A 27,003-nucleotide genomic window follows, 5' to 3' on the forward strand; every position below is an offset into this window, starting at 1 on the left:
AAACTGGAGCAAATGTCGAAGTCGGCGTATCAGCCAATAACATGCTTGGTTTACATTTACGAAATCCACTCGATTTCAACTGTCAATTCCTTTGCGTATACGTCAAATGAAAACTCATCTGATATCCATTCGATTTCATTTGACGTTTAAGCAATGGAATTGACAGTTGAAATCGAGTGGATTTCGTAAATGTAAACCAAGCAAAACGCCGGCAACCATGTTACTATTTTTTACACGCTCAAATTTGTCGAGAAAAAGTTTTTAAAGAGAGCGCCATTTAGCGCCATTTTTGTTTAAAGAGAAGTGAACATTTTACAAGATTTTTGTGTACGGGAACGGTTTTTCGGGTAAAATGTGTAAAAGTCGTAAAAATTTTAAAAACTTTTTAGTTCTGGAACAAAGCTATTGCCATATATAAGTGTTTTACAATTTTTAACATATTGGCAACGATCAACCAGGCAAAATTCTTGGTGTAACCCAGCAAAAAATTTTGGAAGATGTGCATTTTATTTATTTTGGGATATTTCGCAATGGCTTTCATTTTATTTTCATCTTTAGACTGATTAAAAATGCAATCCGAAGAATGCATATAAATCCAATCCAAACGACTACATCAAAAGCTGTGATTTGGATCGAAAACGGAGTGCATCCTAGCTGTGTGCTGTGGAAGCAAAATAGAGTGCATCCTAGCTGCGCGCTCTCTTGTAAAATTCATAAGTGAATTCATAGCCAGCAAAAAATTTTGGAAGTTGTGCAATTGGAGTTATGATTTCACAACATCTTTCGATGTAGTCCAACATAGTTATGAAAAATTCACTCCGTTCGATACATTTTATAAGCAGTTGCTGTAGAGATCCCTACAGAAAAAAAAACAGTTGGTTGATCCCTACACATTTCTTCAAAAGACAAACAAAAGTGTATACATTTCGGAGAATTTGTTGTAAAATAAAGAAATAAAAACTTAAGTTGCGAACATTTTTGGGGTAATTCACCAGACGGAAATTTTTAATGGAACGGAGTTGAAGTCCCTGTCGAAAGCTGAACTAGGGATGGGAAGGCAACATTATAAACCTTTTGGATGATGAAGCAAAATCAGATGCGCTTGGATTAAATTGAGAACGGAAGAAGTAAAGGCCTGCGTACATAAGCTACCTTGCCTGCTTACCTTGCTTACTTCTGATAAAAGAATAAAAAAGAAAAGGGCAACCCAGTTCGAAATTTCCTCGGCCTTCTTTATTCTTTTATTTTTATTATGTCAAAAATGAAGCAGGAAAGCAAGGCAATCAGGCAGAGCAGCTTATGTACGCAGGCCTTAAGCTCAAATGTGATTGAATTTAATGGAAACTTTTTTCAAATTTGTGTTTATATAATAAATATAATAAAGTTCTTTGAGATCTTGTTTTACACAAATAATAAATGCATTTTATTTATTTTGGGATATTTCGCATCTTTAGACTGATTAAAAATGCAATCCGAAGAATGAATATAAATTCAATCCAAAGCACTGCATCTTAGGCCGAGATTTGGATCGAAAATGGAGTGCATCCTAGCTGTGTGCTGTGGAAGCAAAATGGAGTGAATCCTAGCTGCGCGCTCTCTTGTAAAATTCATAAGTGAATTCATAGGAAAAGATGTACTCCAACGGCAAATGTACTGTATACTTGTAGTGATTCAACTGCATCCGCGGATGCAAACTTTTTGCTGGGTAGGAAAAGATGTACTCCAACGGCAAATGTACTGTACACTTGTAGTGATTCAACTGCATACGCGGATCCAAACTTTTTGCTGGGAAGTAACACGGCCGTTTCTGCGACTGGGTAAACGGGTAGGTAGCTACCTATTAGTTATATTTACCTACGCGTTTGGTAATTTCTACATGCCATTTACCGTGGCGTGTAAATTTTGAAATCATGTGGTAATAGTTGTGTCTTTTTACTTTTTCAGTAATAATTATTCAGTAAAGCTGTAAACAGATACAACGTTTGGGTAAAGTTTTGTGTCGTTTTGGCCGTTTTTACACTGTTGGGCATGATGCCGAAAAATTCAAATTCATTTGAAATATATGCCAGCAAACAGATAAACGCTGGACTTTGGTATCGTCGTCGCCCTGTTGTTGTTGTTTTTTTCTCGACGCCCAACGCAAAACTTTAATCAAACGTTGTATCTGTTTTCAGCTTAACTTCTTTTCAGAGAGTAAGAGATATTTTGCTCTTTGATACGAAAATAGAGAAAAAAGTAAAAAGACAGCATTTAGTAAACTTTAGCAAGACAACAGTTGATTACCAAAACAAAAACATTGGCGCCAATGCATGAAAGAAAAACTAACTCCAAAGCAATGAAAAAGTTCTTAAATTTTAAGCAAAATAAATAAAAAACTATTAATATATTACTATAATAATCAATAAATATAGCTGAATCGTAATATTTATAGTATTTTTCCACAAAAATAAGGTAAACATTGAGCAGCTGACCATAAGCAGATGATTAAAAAAAAGCTGATCGAACTTGCTAAATGTTGCTGGGAAAAATTCTTTCAGCAACTTTTAGCAATTTCTCAGCAAACAACTGTCAAAATTGTTCTCTCACTTCGCTCTCTTTTACTGAACTTTTGTGTAAAAAGACAGCATTTAGTCATGGTTCAATTATTAGAAGGTTGGGCAGGTTCATGAAATTATAAAAAAACAACTCTGATGCCGGTTTGCTTATAACTTCAAAATGACTAATAACAATGCAACAAGTTTTGTTTAATTGTCAATGTTTCTTTTGTTTTCATTTAATTTCAAATATTACTTTTAATACCCTCCACCATAGGATGGGGGTATATTAAGTTTGTCACTACGTTTGTAACTACTCGAAATAGTCGTTGTAGACCCCACAAAGTATATATATATTCTTGATCAGCGTGCAATTCTACATCGATATAGCCATGTCCGTCCGTCTGTCCGTCTGTGGAAATCACTCTAGCGTCCGAACGGATTGACGTAGGTTGATGAAATTTTGGGAAAATATGTTATATTTACGTAGGACTTTTGGTATTGAAAGCGAGCTATGTAGGTCCACGCTTTCGTATAGCCCCCATACAAAATGACGCGTGACGCGTCGTCGTTTTAAGGAATTTTTAAGATATCTGGCCCATTTTACCACCGAATTGGTTGTAATTTGGTATTTTGTGTCTCCAGAGGCCAAAAAATATTCCTACCAAAGTTGGGTTATATAGGTCCACGTTTTGGTATAGCCACCCTATAAGGCTCTATATAAAGTACGCGTCATTTTAAAATATTTTGAATGTATTAGACCCATTTGACCACAGAATTGGTTGTAATTTGGCATTTTGCGTCTTCAGAGACCAGAAAACATTCCTACCAAAGTTGGGTTATATAGGTCCACGTTTTGGTATAGCCCCCACATAAGGCCCCTTATAAAGTACGCGTCATTTTAATATATTTTGAATGTATTAGACCCATTTGACCAAAGAATCGGTTGTAACTTTGTATTTTGTGTTTCCAGAGGCTAAGAAACATTTCTACCATAAAATGTTTATATAGGTCCACGTGTTGATATAGCCCCCATAATACAATATCTCCCGATTTTCGATATTTTGAACGTTTTAGCCTCATTATCACACCGAGATGGCTGAAATTTGGTATTTAGTCTTCTTTAGGCGTATAAAACTTTCCCCCAGAAATTTGTAGGTATAGGTCCACGCCATCATATAGCCTCCATAGAACGGTACCTTCCGAATTTCGGTATTTTGAAGGTTGTGGCCACATTAATCCACCGAAATGGCTGAAATTTGTGGTGGAGGGTATAAAAAGTTCGGCCCGACCGAACTTAACGCTTTTCTTACTTGTTCATTTATTAAACAACCAAAATGTGTCTCATCGAAATAATGTTTTTAGACCTTCAGTATATGTGGACGAAATCCGTATCAGACAATTTGGAGTCGAGTTAGCCATGTCTGGAGCGCACGATAACTCTCGAACGAATAGACTGATTCGGTCCAAAATTTGCCCAAACATAGATCAATCCTCAAATTGCGTCAAATCGATTTCTGGGTCACGTTGTATTCCCTATTATGACGGTACAGGAGCAAGTCCCTACGTCCTAAGAAAATTGCACGAAAGCTGCAAAAAACTCCTACGTCCATCATGTGTAGTGGCTGGTGGGGACGACAACTCTCGAACCAAAAACTGCGTTGGTCCAAACTTTGCATATCATAACATTTCTAGTTTGAAGATGGTGCTCTAACGATCCACTACTTCCGGCCCCTCCCCCACAAAAGTTCACCATTTTAGTTTAAGAACAATTTACAATTTGGGTTCAGGATGGAGATAGACATATCCCGTTTCTATATTTATTTGTTATTATATATTTTCATGTACTGCCCTGTTGATAAGCGCAAATTCTTAGTCTCTTCCAATTTGTCCATTTGTTCCAGTTCAGGGAAAAATCTTCACCCACATATTAAGAGCCCAATTCGATCACAATGTTTCACTTCAAATCCTACATCATGATTAAAAAGCACCACACCAAAATTGCCGCGATAGTCTTCATCAACTACACCGCCACCAACGTCATAATGTCCTTAAGGGCCTAACCTGTACCTGGAGAAATCTATTCGTAAGATCCATCCATCTATCCATCAGTTCAAACGATCTGCAAAATATATAAATCGGTTAAAAATAAAACAGAAAACAATGATTTGGCCTTACCAATCAACTAGGAATCATTGGAGTGTCGTAAGGCTTCTGGTATACTTCCAAGAAGTGTCCATTTCAGGCACAATAACATTTCTTGTGTGTTTTACTTTTTCTTTTTTATTTGATTTTGAATTACTTTATTTTGTCAACCTTGTTAAAAATCAATATATACAAACAAACAACTTCAAAACTGTTTTGACATAATAATGATTGTAATGATTGTACCATGGCATTTAGTAACATTTCGTAATAATTACTACAAATTATCACGTAAAAAGACACACCTAATATTGGTGATTTTCATTCATGATTTCGCAAAATCATTGCCACATAGAAGTGTTTTACAACTTTTAACACATTGGCAACGATTAACCAGGTAAAATCCTTGGTGTAAGTAACACGGCCGTTTTTGACTCGGTAACGTTACCTATGCGTTGAAATTATGAAATTTTGCTTACACCGGGGATATCTAGGAACTCATAGATAACTACGCGTAGAAATTACAGGCATAAAAATGCAATCAGGAGAGTGCCTTTAAATTCAATCCAAAACACTACATCAAATGCTGTGATTTGGATCGAAAATGGAGTGCATCCTAGCTGTGTGCTGTGGAAGCAAAATGGAGTGCATCCTAGCTGCGCGCTCTCTTGTAAAATTCATAAGTGAATTCATAGGAAAAGATGTACTCCAACGGCACATGTACTGTACGCTTATAGTGATTCAACTGTATCCGAGGATGCAAACTTTTTGCTGGGATGATATTGGCCTTGCCACATTCAACCAAAGGAAAAAAAAACGATAAATACCTACAATCGGATGTTATCGATAGATCGAAAGCACAATCAATTTCCAATTAGAATCGAAATGGTTTTGTCGTGGAATGTAATGTGTCAGTTGGGGAAAAAGTAATAAAAAAGTTATTAACAATAAAATTAATTATAGATTTTAGAAAAAGACAACAAAACACCATTAAAAAGTTGCAATATTTCCTTAACAAATGTTTGTGTGGTGAATGTGTCAGCGTGTTGTCCATGAAAACTGTGTTTTTTAACGAAAGTAGGTGGAAAACAAAAAAGAAAAGAAAATTGCAACACCATCATAGTCGAAGAAAGAAAAAAATCAACCAAAATCCCCAATACACAATCGAAAGCAAAAAGAATTCCAATTTTCTGAAGTTCATACAATTGCCTAACATATTCCAATATCTGAAGTTCTTTCAAAGAGTTGAATTGTGAAAATATAAAAAACATGAATCGTTCCGATGGTCTAGTAAGACGTACTGTTCGTTCCCGTGAAAATGGTGCTGATTCTGGCAGTGCGTCCGGAAACGCAAATACACCCGACGAAAATCAAGACTTGCAAGAGAACAAAGATCACGAGGACAATATCGATGATGGCGACTCCAAAGAGACAAGATTAACATTGATGGAGGAGGTGCTATTACTGGGTTTAAAAGATAAAGAGGTTAGTTTTGAACAAAACAGTTCAGGAATAAAGAAGACAATAGCATTGTTCGAGAGGAATGTAGCACACTTCTCCACCGCCTTCCTTTAGTGCTGTAACATTAATATAATCGTTTCTGTTTTAATGCTACATTTTATTCATTTATTCTTTAAGGTGTTTCTTATTATTTATGTTTTCTTGTTTTTTAGTGTGCCTGTATTTACATAAATGCCAAACAAAACTTGTTTTCTTAATCAATTTTACATTTGGCGATTATTTAATTTCCACATTGTCAACAAGCTGCTTGCTAAAACCCTCATCATAATCATCATCATAGTCTTCATTACAATCACAAACATTATTATAAAACCCCTCAACCTCATCATCAACATCAGCTTCCACATCATCTTTTTTTGTTTGTGTTTTTTTTTTTTGTATTGTTGTTATGTGCCACTCTCCATTACCTTCTTCTGGCAATATTTTTTGAATTTTTTTATTAAACAAATAATTTAGCTTCTTCTTTTATTTTCCTCAAGTGTTTTTTTTTTTATTTTGATGACGTTGGTCGTTGTTTTTTTTTTTTTTTGGATACATCTTATCTTTAGTTACTTTTCCTCCTACTTGGCTGAGGGGAGGCGATGGGGACAGGCACATCAGATTGTGGTGACATCCATCTGTTTGTTGGTTGACTTGAATGTGTAAACTCTTACCCAATGATTACACATGCAAGTAACTTACAGACAGTTGTGTATACATATTATAGTCGAAACTTCAATTTTTTCGAACTGACACTTGCATGTGTAGACGTTCGGAAAAAAATTGAAGTTACTTTCAAAGCACTTACATTGATTACTGACAAGAAAATTTTGTCGGCAGTGAGGTTGTTAGTTGGTGTGGCAATGAATATGTGTGAGTGTATTTGTGTTTTTCGAACTGCCACTTGCATGTGTAAACGGGGGGTTAGTCATTGCGGTGCGCTAACTTGTTGGAAATTGCATTCTGTCTTTAGTTTACTATTGAGGAATATACCCCACATTCGGCATAATAATGCGTTGCAAAATTTTGATGTTTGTTTGTTTATTGAAGTCATTGTCATTATAAGACATTACGCGCTTTACTATCTATGGCAGCTTGTGCGTCAACAGTCAATGTCCAAAGATCGTTGCTCTATAATTATTTAGAATAAAAGATTCTGGTCCATAGTATAGTTTCTAGATTGGTTAAAATTAATAATTAATAACGACTTTAAAAACATTAATGCCAATCTTTAAGAAGCAAAAAATTAGGTGTTTGGGGGTTTCCGCTATTGATTCGATATCCAGTTTAAAAATGTATATATTTTTTTGCCTTTTTACTGGTTATAACCAACGATAAAATTAAATAGGTGCAGCTTTTCATGCGGTCCTACACCATATATGTCTCAATTACATACTAGTAGATGTGACACACAAAACATCACATATTAGTGTATTTGCCCCTGCAGATTACTGAGTAAAATTTTTAAAACGGCTTGTAGCAGAATGGTTTATAATCTCATTATTGTATTCCTGTTGCTCTGTTTCCGGTCATAGCTTTACGTACAGGAATGTGATTGATTCTCCGTTGATGTGATTATGATCTGATTACTTCTGCATAAGAGGAATAGGTTTAGCTTGGTAGTTGCAAAGGTGCAATGTGTCGTGCGGACCTGTAACGTCCATCCATCCAGATTGTTGTTGAGCCAACATTTTTTTGTCGAGGCAACTGACGTTTTACGATAGATGATTTCGGAATCGGTATTACTCGGGCTAGTTTCCAAGACCCAGGAAACTCCGAGGTAGTCAAAATTGTATTCATTAAATCCAACATCAAATGAGAGATATGAGGAAAAATTAATTTTAGAAATTCAACATTATATTTGCAACATTGTAAGCTATGATGGTTCATCCTTGGCCGGAAACGATTCTATGCGGTGTTTTGCACTACTCTTCGCCCTGCCCAAGCGGTACATTTTTCTGGTCAACCACGTTCGGATGAGAATGTCCCTAAGATGACCTTCCACAAGTAACCAATGACAATCGCTGATGCGCCCATTGGGATCAGCCTTGTCGATAATTGCTAGCCGGGACAATTGGGACAATTTGTCTCATGGATACTGCGAAGAGCCGAGCTTCGCGTTATCCTTTCTCGCTTTCGATGACGTACAAAGTTTCGAAGAAGATGCACTGATTGAAGAGATTATGGTCCCTCCAGTAGTGATCTTCAGGTTGGTTGGTTTACGTGGTGGCTATACTTTACAGCCTCAATTAATATGTGAGAAATACCGTTTTTAAAAATCCAGCCTGATGAATTGAGAAAATGAAGAAGGTATCCCAGACATACTTCGGCTATCTCGGCGATATCATGAAGGAACGGTCGTCCTAAATCCTTAAGTCGTCGTTGCATTTGTGCAGGGCAGGAACAGACGAGGTGCTCAACAGTTTCCTCCTCCACTTCATTTCCGCAGCTGCAACAGTGGTCGTTGTGTGGCAAATTTAAGCGCTTTGTGTGGTTACCGACAGCAACTTTGTGCATTTGGCGTTGTATCGAGACCAAGTAGTAGTAGTAACTACTCCAATTGGTATTGCGACTGACGTCTTTGGTAGTTCATTAGTGGCGGATACTGATCTCAGGGACGTACGCAGGATTTCATTTCGGGGGGGGCCCAACTTGACCAAAAATCATGAAAAATTCAAATGTTGCGTAGCATTACGTAAAGCTATTTTAATGGGTTATGACCACTTATAAGACTCAGAAAAGCCATTTTCATGCATTTTTATAAGAAGTCTATTAAACCTTAAGTTAACTTCTTTTTTTTTTTTTGATAAATCTTTCTGAAAAATGCCCGCCTATAAAGCACTGTTTTTACTAAAGCAGTTTGCGGTACCCACTGTAATTTGAAAAATAACAAAAACCATCAGCATATATTTTTGTGTGATCATTACGAGCCTAATTATGGAAACTGAATTAAAAAAATCAATTTTTAAAAATTTTGAACAGTTAAAATCAAAATTTCGATTTTAACAAATATAAAAACTGCAAAAAATTGATATTTTTGTCGGGCACCGTCAGCAGTTTTTTAAAGACTCTCTCGGTTAATCACATGCTTTATGTGTATAATAGTCGCATAAAAACATATAAAGACCGGAGCATCCGTTTTCGAGCTACAGTGGGCACCGCTTTGAAAAGTGCCACTTCGAGGAAAAGAGGTTTTTAGTTTCTATGCTACATACAAAACACAATAATATTGTGTTTAAAGTTTTTATTGAGACTGAGAAAATGTATACAAGTTTTGGAAAAAAAACTTATACAATTAAAGGCATGACATGCTATGTCGAATATAGTATTTTAACAGCAAAGTAAACATACAAATGAGTAAAACATTCTAATTACAACACTCTCCCTGAATGTATAAACATTTGTTTTAAAATTATCAATTAACGTATTATGGATTTATAAAAGACCAAAGTAATTCATTAACTTATTAAGTTTTTGTACTGATATAGGTTTCGTGAGGGCATCTGCTACCATTTCGTTTGTTGAGATGTATTCTAGGGTAACTTCTTTTGCTTCGATTTTTTGTTTAATGAACTTTGCTTTTATATCCACATGCTTTGTTCTGTTTGAATAGTTGTTGTTCAGGGCCACTTGTATAGCCCCCTTATTGTCACAAAATAATTTGATGGCTGTTTCGCAATCTGGGTTGAGTTCCTTTTCCAGCCTTTTTAACCAAATTGATTCTTGAATAGCTGCAGTCACGGACATAAATTCAGCTTCTGTTGAAGAAAGTGCTACGGTCTTTTGTTTTTTCGTTGCCCATGAAATAGCAGCTGATTGATAAATAAATACGTAGCCTGTTGTTGACTGTCGATCATCCACATTGCCTGCCCAATCAGCATCGCAATAACCGATCATGTTTGATTGTTTACTATTTGCTCTGTAAACCAATCCTTTATCGAGCGTTCCCTTTAAATAACGCATTACACGCTTTACGGCCTCCCAATGAGCTTTGCCAGGGTTTGTGCTAAAACGACTTAACACATTAACGGCGTATGATATATCTGGACGTGATATCTGTGATGCAAACAACAGACATCCAATTGCCTGCATATATGGAATACGTGACATTTCATTCTTCTCTTTGTCATTCTTTGGGCTCATAGAAGACGATAACTTTTGATTAATATCGATTGGCGTTGAAATAGGGTTACAATCATCCATTCTAAAACGCTTCAACACATCCGCTATGTATTTGCTTTGGTCTAACTTTATGTGATCTACGCCTCTTGTGATCTTCATTCCAAGCACATTTGATACTTCACCCATATCTTTCATTTTGAACGCTTTAGAAAGTTTCTTCTTTACGTTTCGGACCGCCTTGATATTATCCGAAAAAATGAGAACATCGTCGACGTATATTGCGATATAAAGCTTATACCCGTTGTTGGTATCGTGGTATATACATTGGTCGATGTCACTCCGAACAAGACCCATTTTCAACAATTCATTATTTATAGTCTGGTTCCAGACTCTACCAGACTGTTTTAAACCATACAAAGATTTCTCGAGTTTGCATACCTTTTTCGAACCATCACCAAATCCTTCTGGCTGTTGCATGTATATAGTTTCTTTAAGGTTTCCATTTAAGTATGCACTGACCGCATCCATTTGATGTATCACCATGTTGTTTTTTGCAGCAAGGGCAACAAGAAATCTTACCGATTCATATCTAACGACGGGGGAAAATGTTTCGTTAAAATCTATTCCTTCTCGCTGTGTAAATCCCTTCGCTACCAGCCTAGCTTTCCATTTCTTTGGATTACCATCATTATCACATTTGGTTCTGAACACCCATTTGCACTGCACGGCCTTTTCACCCGGTGGTAATTCTGTCAAAACCACGTATTATTTGACTTCAGTGAGTTGATTTCTTCGTTCATAGCAGATTTCCAATTTTCCGCATGCTCTGAAGACATTGCTTCTTTGAAACTTCCTGGATCAGTCGAAACAAACTCCATTGCACAAAAACTTGATGACGGTTGATTTCTGTTTGCGATTCTTTCAGATCTGCGTATAGTCGGTCCTTCACTGCTCGGTTGGTTATTATGCATATCCGGCGACCATGTGCTATCAGTTCGTCTTTCTGCATTATCACAATTCGAAGGCCAATCAGTATCCAAATATTCGCTGTCCGACTCCGATTCAGGATATGCCTCGCCAGGAACTAAGGTGCCGTCGGCTTGTTCATCGTCATTATCCGTTTCGCTATAACGTGGCGAAGGGGTCGATTCACTGTCACGATTTGATGGGACATCAATTGCTTCTGATGCGACATCAATTTCACTCTCCCCTGAATCGACACCACCATAATGTACCAAATCAGGATAATAGAAATCTTGCACACTATTTTCTGTTGCCATTACTTGCCTATGTTCTACGAAAACAACATCTCGACTTATAATTATACTACCATCATTAGGGTTGTACAAACGATATCCTTTGCTTTCACTGCTGTATCCCACCATGATACACTCGGCCGATTTCGGATCTAGTTTTGATCTCCTTTCTTTTGGAATATGAACTAACGCTGGGCAACCAAAAACTCTCAAAAATTTCAAATTTTGTTTGCGTCCAGTCCATATTTCTTCTGGGCATTTGTCTGAGCCACGGCAAGGAACACGATTAATTAAAAATGCGGACGTGGCTGCGGCTTCAGCCCAAAAACGATGATCTAGACCACTATCTAGAAGCATACATCGAACTCTTTCCATAATGGTTCGATTCATCCGCTCTGCAACGCCGTTCTGTTCAGGAGAATATACACAAGTCCTTTGATGAACTATTCCTTGTTCCTTAAAGAAATTTGAAAACTGCTTGTTCACATATTCTCCTCCATTATCTGTTCGAAGAATTTTAATTCTCCTTCCGGTTTGCTTCTCAACCAAAGATTTGAATTCCACGAATTTGGAAAAAACATCCGATTTTCTCTTCAACGGATATACAACCACTTTTCGAGAGAAGTCGTCGACGAAAGTAACTAGAAAACGACTTCCGGAAAATGACGTTAGCTTTGAACCCATGCAAAGGAAGTCGTGAAAGATCTAATTTTTTCATCAGCATTTGAACCCATTCAATCGATCCAATAGAGATGGATTTTGTGTTTGTATTTATACACATTTTTCTAAATATATAAGATTAATTTGTTACAATAGGCCTAATGTTGTCGGAGACTCGAAATCACAACCAACGTTGTTAAAACTCTCGTCGTAATGAAAATGTTATTGCAAAGGGTTGGTGAAAATGACATGCCAAAGCATTGGTGGATATTACATGCCAAAGCATTTGGATACAAAAATGAATAGCATCTTCTGGGGTCCACGCTCATATAAAATTCATCGATGAAGATGCTATAAAGATGACATGCCAGATCACTTGCACCCATGATTGAATGGCATCTTTGGCATAGAACATTTTACTGGGAGACAATATCGGGCCACGTTGGTAAAGTTTTTAATCATACAGGTCCACGTTATGGTTTATCGCAAAATTTTACAACCACAAAGAATTGCCGTTGTCTTTGCTATTGCAAAGACTATTTTCACTATTTCGATGATCTTAGCTTAATTTTTAAGAATATCGTCTGTCGTTGTCGTTGATATGTTGCCAAATGAAAACATTAAGAAAAATTTAACAGTTTTGAAGAAATGGTGCGAACTATATACAAATTATGGAATTTTTAGATATATTATAGCATTTGAGGCAATAAATGTAGTTTTTCCAGTTCATTATTTCTCCAAATATTTTATTCTGGCTCTTATCTACAAATTTGCTTCAGAGGTCAGAAGAAGATTTGCATTGGTTTCAGAGATATAGCCTTAAAAATTCAATATTTAACAATGTTTAGATGGGGCCATAAAATCCAAGCTGGATCTGACTCAACAAAACGCAACTAGAGCTTATGTATTTTGGGTCTGTACTTTCACAAAATCTTCACTTCAAATTGTTTGCACAAGATTATCTTAAAAGTGTTGAACAGTGTTTTTTACGGGAGAGATAGAGTCTGATTCCAGGATTATTTTTACTTTTAATATAATGTTACAAAAGAAGCGTTATAATTTTTGTTTCTTAGGGCCAGTTTATGTATGTCGATAAGAAAATGAATACGCAAGAAAAACTACCAAATTTCCAAAACTAAGATTTGGGTGTGTTTCTTGCGCACACATTTTCGTTTCGAAATACATAAACTGGGGGTTAATTGTACGATTAGTTTCTATATAGTTATACAAATAACAATTGATCCTTATTGAACCCCACATAGTTATTCGCTAAAAATTATTATCAAAAGCTAATTAATTTTGGAAATGTATCTTATTTTAGCTATTTTAGTTGGTCACCGTAATTTTTAGAGCTTTGTCAGAAAGCATGAACTTGTCCACGAAAAATAAGATATCGCTGTAAACAAGACTACAAAATGTCCAAAGGATCCTCGAACAGTCTTCAAACTGCAATTATGTTAAACTTGGTCGAGGGACCTGAAGATGTTGTCCAAACATATTCTCTTGGAACTTGATGTACTTTTGGAAGTAATTTTCCGAGTGGACCGATATAGTCCATATAAGGTTCGATTTTAGACTGAATCGGTTAGTCCCTTCGACCATTTTGGCGAACATTTTTTAACTTTTATGACAAATGTACCGATATGACTTAAATTTAATTTGGACAAAACATTACGAGATCCATATCTTGGACCAAATCGGTTGATCCGTTCGAGATTTATCATGAGTTCCAACCTGCCAGACAAACAGAGATACAGACGCACGGACGGTGGTAAGTACTTCCATCTTGTCTGAAATGAATATCGTCCAAACGTATGTGGAGTCTAATATCATTATTTTGATGAGACCTATTTGTATCGTATCCTAGTGTATATAATCTCGCAACCTTAAAGTCTAATACTACAATTATACTTCGGTGATGATAAGGAAAAAAATAAAGTGACGCACAAAAAGTCATATGCCTTCATTATTTTCTCATACTGTTTAGCAGCTAATTTGTCTAAAATAGAATAACAAAATTTTGGCGATGGCAGTAAAACAAATTTCTAATTGGCTTTCAAGATGTAGTCCACGAAGGACAGACCCTTCATACATTTTATCCAATAGATATTTTTTCATATACTTCCATTTCCACAATACTGAACTCGTTATTTTTGTTGTTACAGAATGAGTTTTAATCCTCGAGAACTCTATATAGTTCGAATATGACATAAAGTTGGAGTATATTCATTATGGAATTCGCATTTGATAGTGGAATGATATGACATGAAGAAGTAATTCAGATTTCATTGGAAGTTTCTCTCAAAAACAGCATACAAACAAAAAATTTTCAAATATTTTCTTACAAAACTTGTTAATGATGAACATTTTCTGTTTAGAAACTTAAGAAAAGTATAAGTTTTAATTTAAAATCTTCAAACATACAAACATTTTTATGAGAAAAAAATATAATAAGTAGTTACAGTAGCTTAACAAATTTTGTTCGACCAAACACTTTCGGGGGGGGCCCGGGCCCCCCGTGCCCCCCCCCCCCCTGCGTACGTCCCTGACTGATCTAGCTAGTTCATACGCTTTTTCGTTCCCAAAAAGTCCCCTATGTGAGAGTTACTCTTGACAGACACCCTAGTTTAGCAAGTTCTTCTTAACAATCTTTCACTAGCTTTGATGTGACAGAGTTTGATTTAAGCTTTGATAGCTTTGATTTAGCTTTGTGTATGTATATATTTTTGCTTCATGTGAGAAAACGCCAGCCTCGTCACCGAGGTATAACACGCAGACAAATGGACCGACTGTGACAGTGTCAACTTCTTCGCGGCAAGAAACTGTTCCCCGGACGACCTCATTCTCACAACCACTGCTTGGATTGGTGGATTAGGGACCGGCAACCTTTTAAGCAGTTGATGCTGTCACAGACTCATAATTGCTTCGTCTACTCGCGTTTGCTCCAAAGCTGGATGGTTTCTCTCATCAGCCGGCTCACTTCCATCCCTTCCTTCTTAGTTGCTTCAGTATAATTCCTCTTTTACTTCCTCCTGAACCTCTAACTTGCTGGATAAATAATATGCTAGAAAGCAGAATTATAAACTCCAGCATTGGGGAGACAAAAATTAGGAAAACAGTAACTAGAGGCACCCCCCAAGGAGGGGTGCTCTCACCGCTACTGTGGCTACTTGTTATAAACAATATTTTGACGGACCTGGACAATTAAGGTATAAAAGTTGTCGCCTATGCGGACGACGTTGTACTACTGATTTCCGGTAAGTTTCCGTCAACCATTTCGGAGCTTATGCAAGGAGCATTATCGACGCTGTCGCGCTGGGCTAAGGCCAATGGCCTTGGAGTAAACCCAACCAAGACAGAACTGGTAATGTTCACGAGAGAGCGTAAGCTCGGCGTATGTGTACCACCAACACTGGATAGAGTGCAGCTTCAGCTCTCGCCCGAAGCAAAGTACCTCGGCACTATCCTGGACTGTCAATTGCAATGGAACAGGAATGCTGAGGAAAGGGCGAAGAAAGGATTGATTGCACTTTATTCATGTAAGAATTCCATTGGGAAAAGTTGGGGCCTAAGCCCATCGATTGTACACTGGTTGTATAACACCGTGGTTAGACCCATTTTATCCTACGGTTCTCTTGTTTGGTGGCACTCACTGCGCCAAAAATCGACATCCGGTAGGCTTGACAAGGTACAAAGAGCAGCCTCGATCCTCATAACTGGAGCCACAAGGAGCACACCACAGGCAGCTCTGAACGCAATGCTGAACTTAAAACCACTGAGTCGCAGTGCCCTACGGCTGCATGAACAGGATCTCTGGCGCGGTTGTACCTATGGGCATGGTTGTATCCTGAATGAATCAGGCATAAATGTGAACCAACGCGGAAAACTGAGCGACTATATATCATCAGTCCTGAGATTTGACGATATAGACGTCGTTATACCTGGTAGAGATGACTGGAACCGCAGTAACCCCCCTTTGGACGGTCTGGCTTTCTATACAGACGGTTCCAAGATGGAGGAAGGTACCGGGGCTGGCGTCTACTGTGAAAGGCTATCTCTTGAGTACACCTACAGGCTAGACAGCAACTGTAGTGTCTTCCAGGCTGAAATCTTCGCGATTTGGAAGGCAGCGGAATTGATAAAAAGTTTGGATGCAGAAATCTTTGAACCGGTGACTATCTTTGTGGATAGCCAAGCGGCTCTTAAAGCCATCAAATCCTCCAACATCAAATCCGATGTCGTCCTTAAGTGTAGATCAGCCTTGGGAACGCTAACTAACGGCTTCCGGCTATGCTGGGTACCAGGACACCGCGACTATCTGGGTAATGAAAGAGCAGACGAATTAGCTAGGCGAGGATCGCAGTCCACAGACCTAGCTATCGCTGACTCTATCAAACCACCCATTTGTCATTTCTTTCAAAATATTAAAACGTTCTCTGACGAAAGAGCCAGTGAATTGTGGCATAATGAACCTAGGTGCATTGTGGCAAGATCCATATGGCCGTCTCTGTCAGTCAAAAGAACGAACTCTCTGCTGAACCTGAGTAAAGCTGAAGTTAGAGTAACGACGGGAGTCATTACTGGACACTGCTACATCAGGGCCCATACCAACAAATGTGATGATGGTGTTACTGAACTGACTACTGCAGACTCTGTGAGGACGAGGAGGAGTTAGAGGCGATCGAGCACATCCTGTGTCGTTGTTCAGCAATGGCTCGTAGACGGCATAGGTTAGTAGGTGCTCACTTTCCACCGTGTCTAACTTTCTACTCAACTGTGGAACCTGCTGTGATCTACAACATCATCAAAAATCTGATGTGGCTGGGACAGCGCAACCTGAACGTGTAAATTAATTCAACTATTCTGCCTACCATTAAAAATAAATATTTTCTCCTACTCTAAAACTATTACTCCACTCTTAAACATTCTTGTAATCTATTCGTTCTTTCACTGCGCTAACAACTTTCTCTTTTTATTTTTTCCCCCTATCCTCCCTTTTTCCACCTCCTCTTTTCCTGCAGCTTTTTTCTACTGGATGATCACAATGGACCGGAAGGTCTCCGAGTGACGCAGTCACAATTAGTGGCTGCACATCCCCTAACCTAAACTAACTTCCTCGCAAACTTGAGGTTAGATGTTTCCAAGAATGTTTCTTAAAATACTACCAAGTACTTAAACTTTGACACTAAGCACTGGCAGTATTCGAATCTTACAATTATTATACTATTTACCTCGATCAAATCAGTTTAAATAACTTTGTACAGCCTCTGTTATTGTTCTTAATCAAACATAAGATTTCCCCATTTTTCCGAGAAATATGAACAGGGAGAATTGCGTTCCACTGATTTATTGTTTCAATTTTATGTTCAATTGTTACAGATGTGTGTTTTGTATTCATTCATATGTGTATTTTCAAAACGGTTTATCGCTTTAATCAATTGGTATGTTTTGAAAATTTGTTGTGATTAGAACCGGAAGGTTGTCGTCGTTGTATGTTGGTGCCACAACAACAAAATCATTTTCAAGAAAATAGTTATCACGGAACGTGATGGCATTCAATTTAGTTTTTTTCTTCGTCTGAGATAAAGAATAAAAAAATGTCCAATTCTTTTAAAAAATGGTTCATAGATATAAGGCCAAATTAGTATCAGTTATTATTTTGAGCAAATTTAAGTAAGGAACTATGGGATCATTAAGTAGTTGATGCATAACAAGTCAATGAAATCTATCAAATCAAACAAACACACCCACTCATCTGAGTAGGTTGAATTTTATATATTTTTATACTTTTATGTAAGGGTACCTTCTTTTTGACAAAATGGACGCGTGGTATGTGTTCGCAATTTTAGTTCTTTATGGCAAGAGCTATATCTTTGCATTTGTAAATTACCATTCTTAACGGTTTGGAAAACATGAGCCTGACAAAATGATCCCCTTTGCATCAAGGCCCCTTATTCGGGGGTCCATAACGGCAGAAGTGCATGGTGAAAGTGTAAAACAAATGTAATGGTTTGCGGTAAATTGTGCCGGCAAAGCAAAGAACGGTATACAATTTGAAATATATTCTCTGTAATGTTCTATTTGCCTCTCAGTTTCATAACCTTTAACTTAAAAAAGTTTCTTGTACTGAAAAAAAAAAAAATTAAAAATATTTTCATGTTTTAGTTTTCTCTTTTTTATTTTAATTTACTGATAAAGTAGTTGATTGTTTTCTCTTGTTCACGGCTTTGTTTATTATTCTTTTTTTCTTTCATGATTGCTATTTTGTTGGTATTTTAGCGATTGTATTCATACGGTCGTCTACAATACTTTTTTCGTTCACTATCCATACACCACCCCCATTCCATCGCGCTGTCGTTATCGCTTTTAATTTTAGTAATTGATACTAAAAAAATTTTATGTCACAAATGTCTGCAATAATTGTGTCTTAACAACTATCACATACGAGGAGTGCATTATTTATTTAGGTGACTTTATTTTATTTCGAAATTTATGACGTATGCTTGCAATTTTAAGCAGCGTGTGAACATTTTGTATGTAATATATAGCAACATTATTCAGAAAATACTCTCGTGTTATTTGTTAATTTAAATTAGGGAATTTTTCTTACGATAGTTATAGGGTATATGACGGAAGCATGGACTTGCTTATTAAAAAATTATATCGTTAAAATCAGAATAGTTTTTCCACTTCGCATTTAAGCGAACATTTTGAACTTTTGTGAGGGGGTTGCAGATATAGTCCATCTTCAGACTTGCTTCAGAGAAATATTGTGATGTGCAATAGTGACAAATTGTGACAACCACCCATTTTGGTTGTTCACTTTAGGACATTTTAGAGCTTTTGGACCACTATCTCGGGAAGCATGAACTTGCCCATCGCTGTAAACCGGACTACACGTAGAAACTTCGGTAAAAATTGGTCATCGAAAATCACTTTAATGAAAATATGAACACTTCGAGAGAAATACTGGAAGGTGTTGACCGATATGGACCCTCTTGGAACTTGATGTACGTTCGGAAGAAATTTTAAGATCTCTGAAGGTTTTTCCAAATCCGGTGCTGAATTCGTCAATTATTATGCTCAGCGGTTGTTGCTGTAACAGTACTTGATATGCTTTGGTTGGTTTTATCTGCTTAATCTGGCTGTGGGTCTATCGATAGTTCTATGAATGTGTCTATCGATAGTTCTATGAATTGTATCAAAGCTACTGGAGTTTGTTGAGTAGATTTGGCAGGGCAGTAGCTGGGCAGATGTTTTGCAGCGTTTCAATTCCTGTAGGAATTCAGACGGCTGCACCATCCCGAGCGTAGTTGAGCCAAAACTACTCTGGTTTATCGTGGAAGTTGACGCTCCTCAGCTGCTATAGATGGGAGATGTTCTCCGAGGAGCACATTCATACGATAGTTGTTTATGGTAACTGCGACTGCATCTGGGTGAATGCTATTTAAATCGTGATAGGCTTGTTGATTTAGGGGATGGAGCGGTCCTATCCACCATATGGAGACTAGGATGGGTTTCACGGTAACACCCAATCAAGTAATGTAACGAAAGCTTGACATTGTGTTGCTTTACTTGAAGAATCTTTGTCTCTTCATGTATATGGTCCACTGAAGATATGAGGTGGCACCCTGTTGGAGTTCTCAGTGCGAAATCTCTCTACATCTCAGCTTGTCACAGATAGCTGTGGCATAAGCCGACGACATGAACATGCTGTCGAATGTGACCCCTAGAATTTTGGGGTAGTTTATGGACGGAAATCTGCTACCATCGAACATGTCATTTAAGTCTGACCTCACCTCTGGTGAGTGGCCGTAGATTTATTGGCGGATATTTGCATATTCCTTGCGTGGATTTATTGGCGGATATTTGCGTATTCCTCGCATGGTAAGATCAGTCAAACAGGAGTTCAGCCTTTCACAAATGACATCAGGGAAGTTACGATCTCTATGCCGCCTGGAAGGGGCGGAATACAGGAGATGTAGAGGTTAAACAATTCCGAAGATATCATCACACCTTGAGGAACTCCTTGCTTCACTATACAGGGCTTGGGCTTCAGGTTCCTGATTTCCACGACTGACGTCCACGCATATAATTGATTATCCAACGTTTCGAACATGGCCGGAGGGTAGTCTAGTCAAACAGTGTAGAGCGCTTGACTATATCAACGGCTTTTGATAAGTCGAGCGCCACTGTCCCATTGTTCTCTTTGAGTCCTCGGCTAATATGTGTGGCGTGCAGCGCTGTTTTCGTGCTGTGCTGCTTACGGAATCCATGCTGATGATCGGCAAATATATGGCTATTTCCGACACTGGGGAGGACTAAGGCCTCAAGAGCATTTGCTACGGCAACAACAAAAGTGAAATCGGCCTGTACGATTCACTTTTGATGGCATCCTTGCCTGGCTTCCGTAGCGAGATCTCCCTGCCCATTTTCCAGACTTCGGACAAGTTGAGAACTTTGGTGAGATACTCGACTCCCGGCATATCAAGCACTTTCAGAATTACCATGGAGATTCCATCAGGGCCCAACGCTTTGAATGATTTAGCGTTCGCAACATCATCCATTGTAAGCTGTGGGTGGTTCATCCTCCGAAGGAAGATAACTATTCCGACGTAGTACTCTTCTCTTAGTCCTGTCACATCCGGGGTGCTCGAAAAACTGGCGATTGAAATAACTTAAGCACCTCTTCGGATAACGTAACGTCGCCAGAAGTGACTGAGAGTTCGAAATTTCTTTCCAGGTTCCGCTTATGCTCAACTACCAACCTGTTAACTTCCAGTGTCAGCTCCCTGACTCGGGGGTCACTGGAGTTGGCTCGACGAAGCTCATCACGCTCATTTGCTAATCCCGTCGCCTCTGCTGGGAAATTTGGTCTCACTTCGGATATTCGACCAGCATGTATATGGCGAGTGGATGCAGCAGTGATGATGTCTCGGAACGTCCATTCCGCTACCCGAACATCACAAGGATTGGTTAGATATCTGAAGCGGTGATTAGTGAACTCTCTGAAACTCGGCCAATCAGCTTTCCCATGATCAACGAAAGTCCGGCGTTTAGAGGTAATGGAATCGGGCGGTCTGCCATTGGAGACAATTATGGGGAGATGGTCTGATCCAAGGTCAATGACGAGTTGCCAGACAACGTCATTTATCAGACCAAGTTATGTCTGGCGAACTGAGACACTCTGCGCTAATTCTGGCAGGGGCGTCCTCATTGACCGTGCAAAACATAGAGTTATCAATCTGCTCAGCCAGCGCTGTACCCCTCTGGTCGTTTCTGAGGACCGAATGCCACAACTCATGATGAGCATTAAAGTCCCCCAATCCTTCCTGCGAAACCCGTTTTCTGTAAAAGCGTTTTGCGGTGCCAACGATAGCTCGAAAACGGATGGGCCGATCTTGGTATATTATTGTGGGCGTTTCAAGAACCTAATAATTTTGTCTTTAAGCGAAACAGAATTTTAAAAAATCGATTTGGCACTGACTTGAATAATGTCATTTCGAGAAACACGCGTTTAAAGTTTCCATGCTACATACAAATAACAATAAATTGTCCCATTCTAAGTCTCATATATCAGCCAATTTTGCTCCAATCGACTTTTTGCGGTATACTCTATACTACCTGTACTTCAAAATAAGCCAATAACATTTTTTCGATTTTTTTCAAGTGACAAGTAGAGGTAACTTCTTAAATTGAAACCCTTTTTGAGGGTAAAATCATCATTCAGGATTTACATTCTTATTCTGCAAATGTAATTTTTATTTCTAAAAATAACTTCTTCCAAAATATTTATTTATAACCAAAATAAAAATCCTTAAAATATAATTTGTGTTTTTTATTTCAGGGTTACACATCTTTTTGGAATGATTGCATATCGAGTGGCCTTCGTGGCTGCATTCTTATCGAGCTGGGCTTACGTGGTCGAATTATGATGGAAAAGTCTGGTATGCGCAGACGTGGATTATGTTCAAGGTGAAATTGCGTTTTATATAACGCAGTATGGTTGATTTTATCAGTATTCATTTTGTGTTTTTTGAAAACCCTTTAGAAAAGTCATACTGAAATCGGATCAACCAACTGGTGATGTACTGTTAGATGAAGCATTAAAGCACATAAAAGAAACAAATCCTCCCGAAACGGTACAAAGTTGGATTGAATATTTAAGTGGTATGCATTTTGCTTCTTCCAGGATTATTTGCTTTTATCAATTCTGTATTGAATTCCCTTCATTTTTCTTTTCTAAGGCGAAACTTGGAATCCATTGAAATTACGCTATCAACTGAAAAATGTACGAGAACGTTTGGCTAAGAACTTAGTCGAAAAAGGAGTATTAACAACAGAAAAACAAAATTTCCTATTATTCGATATGACAACACATCCACTTAGTGATAATGTGGTCAAATGTCGCTTGGTGAGAAAGGTGAGTGTTAATAGTTATATTTCATGTATATTTTCTAGTTAGCATGTCCATGTGCTCAGCCTTCAATGGGAGTATTTACTGCTAAATATTGCCATGACAAGAACTTGGTAACTAAGTTTGCTACTCGTATCAATGAGGTTTCGTTCCAATGTTGTCGTGCGGTCCAGCGTGGTGCAATTTGTTTTCACTTAAAAATCTTGCACAGTTTTATTAATCATGTTTCCCACCTTTTTACGGTATTTTCTTTTTATTTCAGATTCAAGATTCCGTTTTATCAAAATGGGTAAATGATGCGCAACGCATGGACAAACGTATGTTGGCTTTAATATTCCTGGCCCATGCCAGCGATGTCATTGAAAATGCCTTTGCCCCACTTAATGATGATGACTACGAAGTGGCCATGAAACGTGTCAGAGAGTTGTTGGACTTGGATTTCGAAGCGGAGGCGGCAAAACCGAATGCCAATGAAATTTTATGGGCAGTTTTTATGGCTTTTACGAAATAAAATCAAATTCTATTTTAATCAAATTAATTATATATATTTTCTTTCCATTTTTTGTTTAACATATTTCTCTTTATATAAATTATAATTTACGTTTTTAATTAGTAAATTAAAATAATACAACAAAAATATATATACACACAACAACATATACATACATACAAAATATAAAAAAAGAAAACAAAACATATACACTTATATAAAATATATATTTTCCAAAAAATAACAACAACAATGCCACTTATGTAAAAGAAGCTCTAAAACTCCTGTTTTCTGTGTCTTATACGTTTTTTCTTTTCTTCTAAATATAAGAGAAATTCACACACAATTCAGACCCTCCCACTCACACACACAGACTTTAATGTTAAATATAAAGAATGATAATGCATATTAAGTAGAGTGCAGTAAACAAAAATTAATTAATAAACAAGAAAAAGAATATTTTAAAATTTAACTCAATCAACAAAAAGAAAACAATGTTTTATATAGGTTTTGATAGTAAGCAAAAATTACAAATCATTTAAAAAGAAATTAATTAATATTAATTAAAGAGAAAAACACTTTATTAAAGTAAATATATAAGAAGAAGAAAGAAAACAAATTGATATAATGTTTTAACTCTTTTTTTTTTCTTTGTTATTATTCGTATCTTCCTTTTTATCTTTCCATAGAAAAATTCACGTATTCTCAAAGTTCTTGTCTTCCAAATTGTAATATCATTAGATTTTCTGCCAATATCGGCTATTGCATGCAGAACAATGTAAATTCGTCATATTTCTGATCATTTTGGAGCAAAACACTCCAGAAACTACATGAAATAGACAGGTATATGTCGACTATATTCCATTCTATGTTTTAAGTAAAAAGGTGTCAGTCGGCTTTGTCGACAGAGATATATCCTCAGCCTATGTGAACTGAAACTTCTATCTACGGACAGATCAAATATATTTATGGTCTTTTCAGAATTTTGTGGCCCTTTTCGGACCTTTAAACGCGCCGACAAAAATGTGGATTAGGATTAGAGTTCAAAAGTGTTGCGGAAGAGGTACATAAAGGAATGGACCGACATAGTCCATTATGGAAGTGGATTTTATTTTGGGAGTCATATCTTACTGATACATATATATCGCGCCCACTAATTTCGACAAAATATGACGATGGCCAAATTTTGGACCAAATCGTGCTCTCCAGCCACTACGTATGGTGGTTTTTAAACCTTTGGGGTTGTTTTCTCAAGAAATATGGACTGGCCCCTGAACAAACTTCTACTGTCGTAATAAAGGCAGCGAATGCAAGTTGCTTCAACAAAAATCAAAGTGATTCGAGAGCAGGTCTTAAAGTGAACTTATCTGAAATTTTGTGTGGTAGGTACCCGAAGGAGTGGACAAATATATGTAGTTCATATTCGAACCTGATCTATATGTGGTAGATATGTTAGGATGTGTAAAGTATGGACCAAATCTCTTCAAGACTGATCGTGCGCACAATTTTCCGAACATTTTTGAACTTTTGTGGGGGGAGGTACCTGAAGGAGTGGAGCGATATGGCTTTTCCACGAAGTTAAACTAACATTGAACAAAATATTATTAAGGCCAAATTTTGGACCGAATCGACAGATCCATTCGGGAGTTATCTTGCGCTCCAACCAGTACACAGGAAGGAAGTATGGACTTGCCCCTGATGAAACTTATACCGTCGTATGGGGGGCAGCGTGTACTCTCAACAAAAATCAAAGCGATTCGAGAGCTGGTCCTAAACTGAACTTCCCCGAAATTTTGTGTGGGAGGTACACGAAGGAGTGGATCGATTGAGTCCATATTGGAACCTCATCTAAGTCTGATAGAAATTTCACGATGTGCAAAGTATGGGCCAAAACGGTTATTCCCTTCAAGAGTTATCGTGCGCACACATTTCCGAGCTTTTGTGGGGGAGGTACCCGAAGTAGTGGACCGATATAACCCATCTTCGAACTTAAATTAAGTTTGGACAAAATATTACGAAAACCAAATTATGGGCCGAATCGGTCGATCCGTTCGGGAGTTATCGTGCGCTTCAGCCAGACGGATGGACATGGCTAAATCAACCAAATAGTCTGAAACGGATTTCGTCCAAAAAAAACTTGCGGTCTAAAACCATTATTTTGATGAGGCACATTTTGCCCGTATGAAAGTGTATATGGTAACATGGGGCGCCTTCGCCACGTTTTTGTTCAAAATGTTCTCATACCAGCACCGTTAAAGTTTTTTCAAATATTATTTTTAGTACACATATCGCCACCATAAATGCCGGAAGACGTAACCCACAAAACGAAAACTTTACAGGAGAAACAAAAAACTGTATAAAATGAAAAACTGTTTTATAGAATAACTAGCTTATGCGGGTGAGTATTTGGAGTATTATTAATCATATACGAATGGGAGTAAGTAATGAAACTGAAACCGCGAAAACGCTCGGTTTTCAGATCCGTTATTACAACAACATCTGCAATATTATCCCATTTTCCAAAATGTCATTTCTTGAATAAGATCGTTATTTTTGAACGAAGAAGCTTCAAATTTTGTCAGAGCTTGTATTTTGGCTTTATGTATCAGATTCCATCAAAAAGCGAATTTCGATTTTCATGTGGGTTACGTCTTCGGGCATTTATGGTGACGATATTAGCATATCTTGACTATAAGTATTGATATATAAATGGTTATAATTTTGTTTTTAAAATATTATTTTTGAGAATTTACAAAATGTCTAAGTGGCGAAGCCTCCCCACCCATTGGGCAGCTTCGCCATTGATACTGAATATTTTCAAACGGACTCTAAAACTGTAATTTGCCATACTTCTTCCTTAAATATCAACATTATGCAAAAAAGGAACATGTTTTATATAGAATAATTAAAAATGATTTTAAAATTCACAAGAAGTAACCGATTCTAGCGGTTAATTGAAGTAGGTACCTTGAATTTAGGTACAAAAATCATAATATAACTAAAACAAGATACGTTTAGGATAATATTTGATTTTAACTTCACATTATAGTGTGGTATATCTATGGTATACAGATTTTAAGTTAACCATAACAAATTTCTCACTTTAACCTACCATGCCCCTATCATGGCGTAGGCGCCCCACCCCTTACATATTTCATAATTTTAATATATTGACATTTGCAATTGTTTTTTTCATGCGAATTATTGGGATTTATATTCTTCAGTAGTTGTCTTCTAACGGTATAAAATGTGTTTTTGATATCACAAAAGGTAAGGAAGATATCACAAAAAATACCTGCCATAATTATTTTTCCCAATACCCTGAAAACACAAACAGCCCTATTCTGAACGCATGGGAGTTGGGAATTTTTTTTCCATTCCCACATTTTCGTATTCTGAAATCTTCCCTCATTCTGAATAAAGTTCGAATTGGGAATTTGTTCCCATGGGAAAAAAGTATACATTCTCTATCTTGAATTGTGGGAGAATTTTGTGTCTTTTTGTGGGAAAAATCTCCCCAGCAAACAGTGTGGGAGTTTGAAAAAAAATTTCAAGAAATTTCATATTTTTATGAAATTTCATATTTTAAGACATCTACACGACAAAATTATTGCAAATATTTATAATCGCCATGTGCCATGTGTTTGCTTAATAAAATCATACAGAATGTACTGTAAAATATGTCATTAGTAGACTTCGGATTTTGCATATTCTTAGTCCCAATTTACATTAGGCGAGTTTACTTGCGGCAATTGTCAGTTTGTTGGTGAAAGAGGGTGCTAAGAGGCAAAGGGTTACCATATGCCTCACCTCTCTCTCCTACAAAATGACAATTGCCGCAAGTAAACTCGCCCAATGTAAATTGGGACTTATATGATA

General features: G+C 37.3%; 1 protein-coding gene across 1 annotated transcript; it reads left to right on the forward strand.

Annotated features, from left to right (window-relative positions):
• Positions 1-5,519: 5,519 nt before the first annotated feature.
• sau (Golgi phosphoprotein 3 homolog sauron) lies at positions 5,520-23,616 on the forward strand. The gene is made up of 5 exons (XM_073969294.1): positions 5,520-6,164; positions 22,065-22,192; positions 22,269-22,387; positions 22,465-22,640; positions 22,897-23,616. Exons 1-5 carry the CDS (start codon positions 5,949-5,951, stop codon positions 23,143-23,145), a joined length of 888 nt encoding a protein of 295 aa, XP_073825395.1. The 5' UTR covers positions 5,520-5,948; the 3' UTR covers positions 23,146-23,616.
• Positions 23,617-27,003: the final 3,387 nt, after the last annotated feature.

The sequence above is a fragment of the Musca autumnalis genome, unplaced genomic scaffold (assembly GCF_047663935.1).
Source record: "Musca autumnalis isolate F117 unplaced genomic scaffold, ASM4766393v1 scaffold_2, whole genome shotgun sequence".
NCBI classification, from domain to species: Eukaryota; Metazoa; Arthropoda; class Insecta; order Diptera; family Muscidae; genus Musca; species Musca autumnalis.

Bases quoted from the DNA above. Each gene is read 5' to 3' on its own strand.
- sau (XM_073969294.1), top strand. From the start codon at position 5,949: ATGAATCGTTCCGATGGTCTAGTAAGACGTACTGTTCGTTCCCGTGAA. The intron at 22,193-22,268 runs GTGAAATTGCGT...AAAACCCTTTAG, and splicing joins AGACGTGGATTATGTTCAAG to AAAAGTCATACTGAAATCGG. The intron at 22,641-22,896 runs GTGAGTGTTAAT...TTTTTATTTCAG, and splicing joins AATGTCGCTTGGTGAGAAAG to ATTCAAGATTCCGTTTTATC.